At 38.2% G+C, this 14,485-nt stretch overlaps 1 protein-coding gene across 1 annotated transcript in view; it reads right to left on the bottom strand.

The window, feature by feature from the left end:
* DNAH11 (dynein axonemal heavy chain 11) overlaps window positions 1–14,485 on the bottom strand; it is a 380,134-nt gene that overhangs the window by 207,019 nt on the left and 158,630 nt on the right. The window contains exon 38 of the mRNA XM_069729806.1: window positions 5,233–5,325. Coding sequence (XP_069585907.1) covers window positions 5,233–5,325 — 93 coding nt within the window. The remainder of the gene's footprint in view (window positions 1–5,232; window positions 5,326–14,485) is intronic.

Raw genomic sequence — 14,485 nt, forward strand, 5'->3', positions numbered from 1 at the left:
CATTATGCTGTGTGGCACTATATGGGGCTATTATACTGTGAGACTCTATATGAGGCCATTACACTGTGGGGCACTATATTGGGACATTATGCTGTGAGGAACTATATGGGGCTATTATACTGTGAGACTCTATATGAGGCCATTACACTGTGGAGCCATTACACTGTGGGGCACTATATTGGGCCATTATGCTGTGTGGCACTATATGGGGCTATTATACTGTGAGACTCTATATGAGGCCATTACACTGTGGAGCCATTACAATGTGGGGCACTATATGGGGCCATTATGCTGTCTGGCACTATATGGGGCTATTATACTGTGAGACTCTATATGAGGCCATTACACTGTGGGGCACTATATTGGGCCATTATACTGTGAGGAACTATATGGGGCTATTATACTGTGAGACTCTATATGAGGCCATTACACTGTGGAGCCATTACACTGTTGGGCACTATATTGGGCCATTATGCTGTGTGGCACTATATTGGGGCCATTATACAGAGGGCTCGGTGACTCTGATGAGCGTTTACTTACTGATGCCACCTCTATTCAGAGCCGCAGGGTCTTGCAGTGCACAGCAGCACCCGGAGAGGCTGTTAATACAGCTTATAGAGCTTCGTTCTGAATGAGGCTCCATAGCCTTTGGACGTCGGATTTGGGGATCGTCGTGGGAACGCCATGGACTATGTTGGACCTGCATTGTAACTTCTTTTTGTTTTCTAATAAATTGGTAAAAGAGGGACAGTGTCTTGTCTTTATTTCTCTTGTTTTATTTTTTTCAGGTTTCCATTTCTGGAATACGGCAGATTCCCTGGGCTACGTCGGACCTGCATGGGGTCTTTCTTTTTCAGTAATAAATTGGGGAACCAGGAAACAAGTCAGGGAGTGTTTTTTTTTAAATAAAATTTATTTTACTGCCTGTGTGTTTTCCTTTAATTATTGGGTTAGTAATGGGGGTGTCTGATAGGCACCTCTCCATTACTAACCACAGGGTTTGATGCCAGCTGTGATTTTTGACAGCTGTCATCAACCCTAACTACCATTACCCTGATTGCCACCGCACCAGGGTAATCGAGAAGAGTGAAACTGAAGGGCCAAAATCTGCCAATTCTGGGGCAGCTGCGGGCTGCTATTTTTAGGCTGGAAAGGGCCCAATAACCAGGGACCTTCCCAGCCTGATAATATAAATCCCCAGCTGTCAGCTTTACCTTGGCAGGTTACCAATAATAGGGTGGACCCCACTTAGTTTTTTTCACTTATTAGAGTAAAAAAAATGCTAAACACCCTTTAGTGCCACATCAAAGGCACATAACGGTGCAAGTTTACTATATGTAGAGGGCTTTGTGACATATATCTACAGGATATATATCCATTCTGTTTATCTATTCTATCTACCTTATTACAACACTGCTCCCATAGAAGTGGACAGGGCACTGTTACACATTTCTAAGGGAGCAGTGGTGTAATCTGCGTCTCTGCTCCGCTCACTTCTATGGAAGAGGTGGTGTAATGTGTGACCCTGCACTATCTACTTCTATGGGAGTAGTAATATATTGGACAGAACTGGGTCACACATTGCACCACTGCTCCCCCCAAATATGGATGGACCGGAGGTCACACATTACACCACTGCTCTCATGGAAGTGAATGGAGCAGGGTCACGTATTACACCACTGCTCTCTCTTTGAAATGTGTTGCCACACTCCATCCACTTCTATGGCAGCAGTGGTATAATGTGTGATCCTACTCTACATACTTCTATGGTAGTAGTAACAGTGGACGGTGCGGGGGTCACACATTCCTCCACTGCTCCATAAAAGTGGATGGAGTGGAGTCACTAGAAACAAAGCTAGGGTTTTGACTCATGGGCGGAGAAACATCTGAGTGAGCCCCTAACCAGGTAACCCTGATAACTACAGTGGCACACTCAAATAGTGGATATAGGAGAACCTCAGCAGATGACCACGACGTTACGGAAAAAATCTTGATTCAAAGACAAACACTGACATTACCAACATCGTGACCATACAGTGGTAGATACTAGTGCTGCAAAACACATAAGAAATTAAAACACAGTTATAGATAGTGACTTACAGCTGACATTCTTTCTGATGGAATTGTTCACTTTTCACGTGTTCCATATGGCCCAGACTGTTTGATGGCCCCAACACTATACAAAGGCCCCACATTACTACTACATATAGCATAATACACTCCCCATAGACCTCCATATAGTATAATGCACTCCTTCTAGGCCACCATATAATATAATGCACTCCCCATAGACCTCCGTATAGTATAATGCACTCCCCATAGGCCTCCATATAGTACAATGTACTCCCTATAGGCCTCCATATAGTATAATGCACTCCTCATAGGCCACCATATAATATAATGCACTCCCCATACAGTACAGACCAAAAGTTTGGACACACCTTCTCATTTAAAGATTTTTCTGTATTTTCATGACTATGAAAATTGTACATTCACACTGATTGCATCAAAATTATGAACTAACATAAGTGGAATTATATACTTAACAAAAAAATGTGAAACAACTGAAATTATGTCTTATATTCTAGGTTCTTCAAAGTAGCCACCTTTTGCTTTGATTACTGCTTTGCACACTCTTGGCATTCTCTTGATGAACTTTAAAAGGTAGTCACCAGGAATGGTTTTCACTTCACAGGTGTGCCCTGTCAGGTTTAAAAAGTGGGATTTCTTGCTTTATAAATGGGATTTGGACCATCAGTTGTGTTGTGCAGAAGTCTGGTGGATACACAGCTGATAGTCCTACTGAATAGACTGTTAGAATTTGTATTATGGCAAGAAAAAAGCAGCTAAGTAAAGAAAAATGAGTGGACATCATTACTTTAATAAATGAAGGTCACTCAGTCTGAAAAATTGGGAAAACTTTGAAAGTGTCCCCAAGTGCAGTGGCAAAAACTATCAAGCGCTACAAAGAAACTGGCTCACATGAGAACCGCCCCAGGAAAGGAAGACCAAGAGTCACCTCTGCTTCTGAGGATAAGTTTATCCGAGTCACCAGCCTCAGAAATTGCAGATTAACAGCAGCTCATATTGGAGACCAGGTCAATGCCACACAGAGTTCTAGCAGCAGACACATCCCTACAACAACTGTTAAGAGGAGACTTTGTGCAGCAGATCTTCATGGTAAAATAGCTGCTAGGAAACCATTGCTAAGGACAGGCAACAAGCAGAAGAGACTTGTTTGGACTAAAGAACACAAGGAATGGACATTAGACCAGTGGAAATCTGTGCTTTGGTCTGATGAGTCCAAATTTGAGATCTTTGGTTCCAACCACCGTGTCTTTGTGCGACGCAGAAAAGGTGAACGGATGGACTCTACATGCCTGGTTCCCACCGTGAAGCATGGAGGAGGTGTGATGGTGTGGGGGTGCTTTGCTGGTGACACTGTTGGGGATTTATTCAAAATTGAAGGCATACTGAACCAGCATGGCTACCACAGCATCTTGCAGCGGCATGCTATTCCATCTGGTTTGCGGTTAGTTGGACCATCATTTATTTTTCAACAGGACAATGACCCCAAACACACCTCCAGGCTGTGCATGGGCTATTTGACAAAGAAGGAGAGTGATGGGATGCTACGCCAGATGACCTGGCCTCCACAGTCACCAGACCTCAACCCAATCGAGATGGTTTGGGGTGAGCTGGACCGCAGAGTGAAGGCAAAAGGGCCAACAAGTGCTAAACATCTCTGGGAACTCCTTCAAGATTGTTGGAAGACCATTACCGGTGACTACCTCTTGAAGCTCATCAAGAGAATGCCATGAGTGTGCAAAGCAGTCATCAAAGCAAAAGGTGGCTACCTTGAAGAACCTAGAATATAAGACATGTTTTCAGTTGTTTCACACTTTTTTGTTAAGTATATAATTCCACATGTGTTAATTCATAGTTTTGATGCCTTCAGTGTGAATATAGTCATGAAAATACAGAAAAATCTTTAAATGAGAAGGTGTGTCCAAACTTTTGGTCTGTTCTGTAGGGCTCCGTAAAGTATAATGCACTCCCCTTAGGACTCTATATAGTATAATGCACTCCTCATAGGTCTCCATATACAGTAGAGTAATGCACACCACATAAGCCTCCATATAGAATAATGCACTCCCCATAGGCCTCCATACAGTATAATGCACTACCCATAAAAATTATATTATATATATATATACACACAATACAAAAAGAATTAATTTGATCGTCAAACTGCGTATTGAGAAAAAAAATAAAGCCATAATTACGTTGTTTTGGTTGCCACAACATTGGATTAAAATGGTATAATAGGCAACCAAACATCATATGTACACCAAAATGGTATCAATAAAAACGTCAGGTCGACACTCAAAAAGTGCACTAGATCACAAAAATTGGAGACGCTACGAGTCTCTGAAAATGGCGACTTTTTTTTTTTTTTTTTTACAAACTGGATTTTTTTTTCACCACCTGTATAAAAAAAATTGGTTTGATATCGAATAACTCGTAATGACCTGGATAATCATAATGGCAGGTCAGTTTCAGCATTTAGTGAAAATGGAAAAAAAAATTAAAAAAAATTAAAAACAAGGGAATTGTACTTTTTTGGCAATTTCACTGCACTTTGAATTTTCTTTTTCTGTTTTTTAGTACACGATATGTTACAACCATTGGTGTCAAAAATACAACTCATCCTGCAAAAAAAAACAAAACAAACAAGCAATCACATGGCCATATTGAAGGAAAAATTAAAAAGTTATGGCTCTGGAAAAAAGCGGAGTAAAACAGACTCAAAAATGGAAAAACCCAGGGTGGTGCAGGGGGTAAAGTTGAAGGTGGAGGGAAACAAAAAACCGTAAAAGCCAAACGCTGCAAAAATATGACAAATTGAATTGGAAAAAGGATTTTAGTCACAAATGTAAGCATTTAAGTAAAAAAAAAAAAAAAAACTATTCCAAAACTTTGGACAAAGTTTAAATTGCAGCTTGTACTGGGACAATTACAGTGAGACTAGCTAGCTGTATTTGTCCCAGTAGTGAGAAAAGTAGCTGCAATTTCTAGATAAAAAAAAGAGACTGTAAAAGGGTTGAAAAGATAAAATGTATAGTATGTAATAATGGTAATTAAACGTCTACATGAGTATATTGAGGAAATATTAATTATATTAATTATATAATAATATTAATTGCAAAAACATTATTAACAGAAATGTACCTGATCCTCTGGCCGCTTACTATCACCTCGTTTTAGGGAGCCTGCTACAACAAGGACAGATTTTACAGCTCTCAGACCCCAGTCATAATGATCCTGTAAATATATTAATTAAATAGAAGAAAAATCATTAAGATATTTAATAAGAACTAGCAGGAATCATCCCAAATTATTTCCACATAATCAACACATTTATTAACAATATCTGTTAAAAATGCATCTTGATGGAAATGATTAACAATAAAATAAATCGTTGCACCACAAAATTCAGGTAGACTTCGCTAGACAAGTTTAATTGTAGAAGTTGAAAATATACACTGCGAAAAGCAACTCTTGCTCTGACAGACAAGGTGCGATCATCATTTACAAGGTTATCTGAATGGGACTCAGGTAGTACTATATGCCCTTTACAGATCCTGCCATAGAGGAAGCGATCAATATCTTCCCCAGACAATATCTGCTGATGGTGGTATGAGGGCGCACGGCAGGGCTTGGAAGGGAAGGAGCACCATTTCACTTTTTAAATGTAAAATTTGTTGGCATAATAAGCGGATGCCATGTCGCGTTTGGAGAGCCCCTGATGTGCCTAAATAGTGGAAACACCCACAAGTGACACCATTTTGGAAACTGAACTCCTCAGGGAATGTATCTAGATGTGTGGTGAGCACCTTGATCCCCCAAGTGCTTCATAGAAGTTAATAACATTGAGCCATGAAAGTAAAGAAATCACATTTTTCCCACAAAAATGTTTGCTTAGCCCCAAATTTTGCATTTTCACAAGGGTAACAGGAGAAATTGCACTATATAATTTGTTAAGCGATTACTCCTGAGTACACTGGAACCCCATATGTGGGGGAATACTACTTTTGAGGCAAAGATGGGAAGAAGCGCCATATTGGAGTTCAGATTTTGCTGGACTAGTTTGAGGGTGCCAAGTCACACTGGCAGAGCCCCTGAGGTTCCAGAACAATAGAAACTCCCCCCATAAGAGACATCATTTTACAAGGAGTGCAGTGAACATATTGACACCACAGGTGTGTCACAGAATTTTATACCATTGGGCCGTGAAGAAAAAAATAAATTTTTACCACCCAAATTTTGTTTTAGCCCCAGATTTTACACTTTCAGACTGGGAAATGGGTACAATTTGCACCAAAATTTGTCCCACAATTTCTGCTGAATGTAAAAATACCCCATATGTGGCTGAGCAGTACTGCTTAGCCATAAGGTGAGACTTGGAGGAACAGAGCGCTATTTGCCTCCTGGAGCGCAGATTTTCCTAGAATAATTTGTGGACTGCTAGAAGAGTGGAATCCCCCCTCAAGCAACCCCATTTTGAAAATTATACCCCTTTGGGAATTTATCTACAGTTGTAGTGGTGATTTTGGGTGTTTTCCAGGAAGGCACTTGATGTTGCAAGCTGAAGTTGTAGTGACCAGTACATTGTGCCCAGCTCATGCACCTGTACATTAGGCTACAGAAATGCCAAACATGTGGATGCCAACTGCGGTTTAGGCATACTGTGTGCTCAAAATAGGGTACATTTGGATTTGGGAGTGCAGAATTTGCTGAATTTGTAACACAAGTAGTCCACAGTGCCTCCATCTGCCTCATTATAAGGAATCTTCTGTCTGAATTACGTATTTCAGAGGTTTACACAGAAACCACAGTGTAAGCGATCAGCATAGAGTGTAGGATAAATGTGAGCCAAGCCTTACTGTGATCTTTGGGAGGCAGAATGAACAAATCAACAGCAGGTGAAGAATTGGTTTTATTTTTTGCGCTGTCCCTCGTGTGGTATAAGTGATTAAAGTGCTTTATTTTTTGGCTTGGTGCGATTACAGTGATATCAGATTTATATTTTATTTTCTATTTGGCTGCTGTCACACACTAAAAAGTGTTTGTTTTTTTGCAAAAACTAGTTTTTGCATCAACATATTTTGAGAGCTATAATTTTTCCATATTTCAGCCAACCGAACCATGTGAGGGCTTGTTTTTTTCCGGGACGAGTTGACATTTTTATTGGTACCATTTTCGGTCACATGACATTATTTGATAGCTTTCTATTCTGATTTTTAAGGAACAGAATTAAAAAAAAACAGCAATTCAGGAATTGGTTTCTGTTTTTTTTTTTTTTATGCTGCTCCAAGTGTAGTAAAATTGATAAGACAAATTTATTCTTCAGGTCAGTACGATTTTAGCAATAAGACATTTATACAATTTTTTTATGTTCTGCCACTTTTGCACATTAAAAACATCTTTATAGAAAAAATTATTTTTGCATCGCTTTATTTTGAGAGCTATAACTTTTTTATTTTTTTGCTGATGGAGCTGTACGGTGGCTTGTTTTTGTGGGACAAGATGATGTTTTCAGAGATACTATACTTATTTAAATTCATCTTTTTTGATCGCGTTTTATTACAAGTTTTGTAGGATGATAAAGAATAGCTTTTTCCCTATTTTTTTAATTTTTTTATGGTGTTCACTAAAGGGGTTAACTAGTGTGACTGTTTTATAGGTCGGGTGGTACTGGGCGCGGCAATACTAAATATGTGAACTTTTTTTGTTTAATAAAAAAAAATTGTAATAAAGAAAAATAAATAGTTACAATTCTTTTTTCCTATTTTTTTCTATTGGTCTCACTATGGGACTTTCACTTTTTGCAGTCTGATCGCTTTGCTATGCGAGTTTCTGTTGAACCGCAATTTAAAAGCAATGATTGACTCATTAGTTGATATTCAGTAAATTTAAATTGGAAATTACTTTTGTGAGTTTCTAGTTATTTCACTAGCCATTGTGAGTTTTTTAACAGAAAGTACCAACAATTTTGTCCATGTGTAAATATAGCAAAAGAGTTAAAGAAGGAAAAAAGCAAATTCTAAAGAGAAACTAGATCAATGTAAAACCTAACTGTCAATATTAGGAAGAATATTTCTAATTATTCATAAGTAAAAAATGCTGTATCTATTCCAACATTTTGCAGAGCTACTAGAATAATAAAATGGATATACAAAGTAGATTGTGATTGTTATTGCTTGGAGTCCCGAGAAGGACAAATACTACTGTGATACTCAAAACTCAGGCAAAATAACTTAAAGCGGATCAGTCACCAGAATTCACAATACACATTGCCAAAAATGATTAAATAGATCTGACGAAGATGATGTTCTTACTTTTAAAACAGAAGATTGACTGCATAGTACTGTTTAAATGATTTCCTGTCCTTTTAGGAGTTCACAAGCAGCTGGACTCATAAAATTCTCATTTTGATATCACAATGTGGAAGCAGAAACTCTGATCATAGTGATGTGTCACTCACTGGGCTGTGTTTTGCTGTTTCAATTCAATCAGTGTTTTATCAGCAGGAGATTATCACTACAGGACAAGCTTCCTAGTGCCTCTTAGTCCATCCCCACTTGCAGCACTGATTAGCAGTTTTCTGCCATTATACAATGCACACAGGAAGCTGCCAATTGGTGATGTGGGCGGGATTATACACGGCTCAACATTCAGAGCTCTGCAGGAGAGAAAATGGATTCTAGTACAACTGCTGCACCCAGTATACTAAGTGACACATCACTGGAATCAGGGTTTTTGTCCCCACATCATGCTGACGAATTCTTTTTAAAGTAAGTACACCAACCCAATGAGGCCTAAAAGATCTATTTAATAATATATGCAAATGGTATTGTGAAATCTGGTGACAGACCTGCTTTAAGATTACTTTTAATTAAATTAAGAGATAAAATAAATAGCTGAACATCATAATATAACATGAATCATGTTTTACTGCGGTACATTTTTATATCAGCACGCACAAAGAAAAAAAATGGCTTAGACCCTTCAACTGCATGCTTTACTTATGTCTATATGTCAGCAGTGACCTGTATGGTCACCTTTCAAGTATTATATTACAACTGAAAGGCGAAAAAAAAAAACTTTGGAAATTGCATCCCGGATTGATATGGCCCAATGGCACCATAAATAGTTTCTGACAATTTATGGAGCGAAAAATAAGTGCAGCAACAATATGTCTGATTTTATTGACCAATTTAGGGGCTAATAAATGATTAGTGAATCCTCACTAGAGAAACTAAGACACGTGTCATTGCTCAGGAACTACCAGCTAACTGTGCTAGGTCATTTTTACTCTAAATGTTACATTTTAATGTATTAAAAAATGAAAAAAAATCAACATATAAAACCCATTTGGACGTAAAAAAAGAATAAAATAACTAAAAAAAAAAAAAAAAGAAAAATGATTGAACAATACAAATAATAATGATCTCTACGTTCCTGAACAATTTTTTTCATTTATTTCATTTTTTAAGTAAATTGAAACTATATTTACAAATGTGAAATACGGTATATTTATATCTAAGTAAGAATAGTGAAACACAAAGCTGTGTTTAGCAAATAAGTCCTAGAAATATAGATATGGTCCCAACTGTAAGACTGTGTGTGTGAGCACAAGACGGTGATGGAACATTAATTGCTCTATAATTGTAGGAGAATTATAAACTGATAATACGCTACCTTGGCAAAGCAACTGACGTTTGTGTCATCTATACCCATTGTGATATAGCGCTGAATATTTTATTAGAAATTACCTGCCCCTCGTCAAGACTGTTACATTATACTGCATTAAGGGGTGCTTATTACCTATGGCATACATACAAAGGACTGACTAATTCTTACAGGAACATGTTCCGACTGGTAGCTAATGACGCAGTTTCCTAAAAGTGCAATTATCTTCTCTAAAAATGGCTTTAAGCAAGATATGTGAATAATAGAATTGTAGAGAAATTAATTGCAGCTACATGAAAAAAAAAATCCCATCCATACACGGTGTTTAAAGAATTTATATTTTAGCCTTAAGAAAGTTATGCATATGTGAAATAATTTGACAGGTATCATAATGCTTATACAAAAGGGATATTATTTTTTGACATTATAGTTTTTACATTTTCCTGAACATACGGTATATTGCATTGATGGGATTCATGAATAAGGTGCAACGTGTCTTTTTGTACATACTGTGACAAAGATCTTTGTTGGGTTACAGTGTTAAACCTTTTGGAAGAGGTAATGGTGAAACAGCGGAGCACAGACTATGGAAATATATAGCTCTGAGGCTTCCCATGGCCTATTGGGTTGGAAGACACAAACAGAGCACATAGCAGGTAAATGAACCATGCTGATGGGGTAACTAAGACATTGAAAAAATAGATACTAAATAATAAAAATCTTTAAAAAAATTTAAAAAAATAATAATAATAAAAAAAACAGCCACTGCCTCCATAGCTTCTTTGCTTGTTTAGCTGCATTCTGTTTAGATTGCTTGATAACTCATGGTCTGTGTGACATCAGGTACCAAGCAGGGAAATTAAGACGGTGAGCCATCAAAATAGGCTGGAGCTGGCCAAGAAAACAGGCTATGGAGGCAGTGGCTCTTTATGTACTTTTTCATGCATAGAGGACTTAGCACATCATTGCCATATGAGTAAACATGCTAATTATTCTGAAATGCAGCAACAGATAGAAGATCTAAAGGTGTCAATTGATTTAAATCTTAAAGATCGACATGCTGAAATATGTAGCTACCATGTAGCTGCTATGATCTTTCTGGAAGATTTGCTTTTAATTATACTTATCACTGCACATAAACTTTGTAGAAAAGCTACCATCATCCGACAACAACAAAGCAAAACTGCTTACGGTAAGAAGTACAGATCAATCTAATACGGTATATCCAGGAACATTCCCAATTCTCATACTCTGTAACTTGTCATCAACTCATTATCAGTGTAAGGCTTCTCTTTATCAGCATACTGCCAGCACCACAAATGCGGGAACTTCCTTTCCCTTACCTCCTAATCTAATTGCCTGTCTGGCTTTTTTATAAGCTTTAACTGGAGCACAAGTGACAAATACCCACCCTTGACGTTGCTACTCCATTTCAGTGCCTCTGCTCCCAGTAGTGAACAGCAAGAAGGAAGATACATAGTGGCTGACATTTTGGAGTGATTTGTTTCTTTGTTTTTGTTTTTTTTTTTGGGGGGGGGAGGGATAAGTCGATATTATTATTATTATTATTTATTTATATAGCACCATTGATTCCATGGTGCTGTACATGAGAATATATATATATATATATATATATATATATATATATATATATATATATATATTTTACAGAGAATTACAGAATGTCTTTTTTATTAACTAAGATTACAGGATTTCTACTGCTTTCCAAAAACAGCACCACTCATGTCAAGACCATTTCTGTTTTCTCTGCTAAAAAACGTATAAATTTGTTATTACTCATACACATTAAGAATTTCTGTATCCCAAAAAGTATTTTACAACAATTAATAGGTTAAAGATGAACTTGTTTTTCATGATTACGGTACTTATTTTGCCCAATACAACTACTTTTACTCTTTAATGATAGACCCAATTTTGACCTTAATGACCAAGCAAATTTTTACAATTCTGACCACTGTCACTTTATTACGTTATAGCTCTGGAAGGCTTCAATGTAGCCCATTGATTCTGAGAATGTTTTTTCGTGACATATTGTACTTTATGTTAGTGGTAAAATCTCTTCGATATCACTTGCATCTATTTATGAAAAAAATGGAAATCTGTCAAAAAGTTTGCAATTTTCAAACTTTTAATTTTTGTACCCTAAAATCAGAGAGTGATGTCACACAAAATAGTTAACCAATAACATTAATCACAGGTCAGCTTTACATCAGCACAATTTTTTAAACATAATTTTTTTTCTTGTTTTTTTGTTAGGACGTCATAAGGGTTTAAAGTTGACCAGTGATTTCTCATTTTTCCAACAAAATTCACAAAACAATTTTTTTTAGGGACCACCTTACATTTGAAGTGAGAATATAACAGAAAATACCCAAAAGTGACACAATTCTAAAACTGCACCCTTCAAGGTGCGCAAAACCACATTCAAGAAGTTTATTACTCTTCAGAGGCTTCACGAGAACTAAAGCAACGTGGAAGGAAAAAATGAACATTTTACTTTTTTCACAAAAAATTTACTTTGAAACCAAACTTTTTTATTTTCACAAGGGGATCAGGAGAAAATGGACCTCAATATTTGTTGTGGAATTTTTCCTGAGTACGCTGACACCCCGTATGTGGGGGAAAGCCACTGTTTGGGCACATGGCAGGGCTCCGAAGGGAGGGAGCACCGTTTGACTTTTTTAACCCAAAATTGGCTGGAATCAATGGCGAGCGCTATGTCGCATTTGGAGACCCCCTGATGTGCCTAAACACAGCCCTTAACCCAACACACCCCTAATCCCAACCCTAACCACAACCATAACCCCAACATCACCCTAACCCCAACACCACTTTAACCCCAACACCATTCTAACTCCACCACTCTCACCTCAAGACAACTCTAACCCCAACACCCCAACACAATAATAACCCCAACACAACCATAACCCCAACACAACCTTATCCCCAACACAACCATAACCCCAACACAACCCTAACCTCAACACAACCCTGACCATAGCCCAACCCCAACCTTAACCCTAGCTATAACCCTAACCCTAGCTCCCAACCCTAACCCTTATCCTAGATCTAACCCAAAACCTAGCTCCAACCCTTACCCAAATAGCAAAGAATGGAAATAAATATATATATTTTTTTTATTATTTTTACCTAACTTAGGAGGTGACAAAGGGGGTTTGATTTACGATTTTTTTTTATTTTGATGACGGTGATCAAAGTGTTTATTTTGTTACATTGACAGGCAGCATTAGTAGACTCACAGGTATAGCAGACCTGGGGGAATTTTATTAGGCACATAGCTGTCATGGAGCCCTCTCTACTCTCTCAGATGTCATAGTAAACGTTCAATCCTGGCCATTGCAGCAGTGTTCTATGCAGATGTCACCAGCAGCCGATTGCACAGCTCCTGTGCTCACATCAGCCAATTGTACATTTACAATATTGTACATGACAGGGTGTTTTCCATTATCGTAAATATGTTCCAAATGATTGCATACGTGTAAAACAACAAAATCAGACAGTACTCATCCTCCCCAGATCCAGTGCCAGATTTCTACCACTGCCTCGATTTCTGTTTACTGGCCGCAGTGGTGACATCACAAGTACAGTACACATCACCGCTGCTGACTATCACTGAGCTCAGCAACTCATGTGGTCTACCGCAGAAGAGCCACTGATCTCCATGATTGGCTGCAGCAGTGATGTGTACTGTAGATGAGACAATACCCGAGAAGCTGGTAAACAGAGATCGGAGCAGCAGTGTACAGCTGGCCATGGATCCTTGGATGGTGAGTTCTATCTGTGTTTGCTGTTTTACAGTTATGTACCAGATTGGGCAAATATTTTTTTTGATAGCCAAAAATCACTCGAAGGACATCTTACTTGTATCGTAAATGTATGGCACTGACTACCATAGGGTTGATAAACTGTAAACATGTTTCAACTGTAGTTTTTTGTACCAAAAGAATATCATAATTATATGAATACTAGATGGTAGCCCGATTCTAATGCATCGGGTATTCTAGAATATGAATGTAGTTTATTTATGAAGATTTTAGAATAATACAATGAATACACAGGATTCGGCCAACCGCGACCAATCAACGAAGCGTGGTTCAAATCCCACGCCAATTCGCGGCCAGACTGCGCCTGTCGCTGATTGTTCGCGGCCGGCCACGTATTATACAAGAGCCCACGTAGTAAATAGCACCGCCAGGTAGTACATAGCACAGCTACGTAGTATATTGCACAGCCACGTAGAATATAGCACAGCCACGTAGAATATAGCACAGTCACGTTGAATATAGCACAGCCACGTAGTATATAGCACAGCCCACGGAGTATATAGCACAGCCACGTAGTATATAACACAGCCCATGGAGTATATAGCACAGCCCACAGAGTATATACCACAGCCACGTAGTATATAACACATCCCACGGAGTATATAGCACAGCTCACGGAGTGTACAGTCATGGCCAAAAGTTTTGAGAATGAAACCAAAATTATATTTTCACATGATCTGCTGCCCTCTGGCTTTTATTAGTGTTTGTCTGATGTTTATATCACCTACAGAAATATAATTGCAATCATATTATGAGTACCAATAGGTTATATTGACAGAATGAGTTAATGCAGCAAGTCAATATTTGCAGTGTTGACCCTTCTTCTTCAAGACCTCTGCAATTCTCCCTGGCATGCTCTCAAT

Source organism: Ranitomeya imitator, chromosome 6 (assembly GCF_032444005.1).
Source record: "Ranitomeya imitator isolate aRanImi1 chromosome 6, aRanImi1.pri, whole genome shotgun sequence".
Lineage (NCBI taxonomy): Eukaryota > Metazoa > Chordata > Amphibia > Anura > Dendrobatidae > Ranitomeya > Ranitomeya imitator.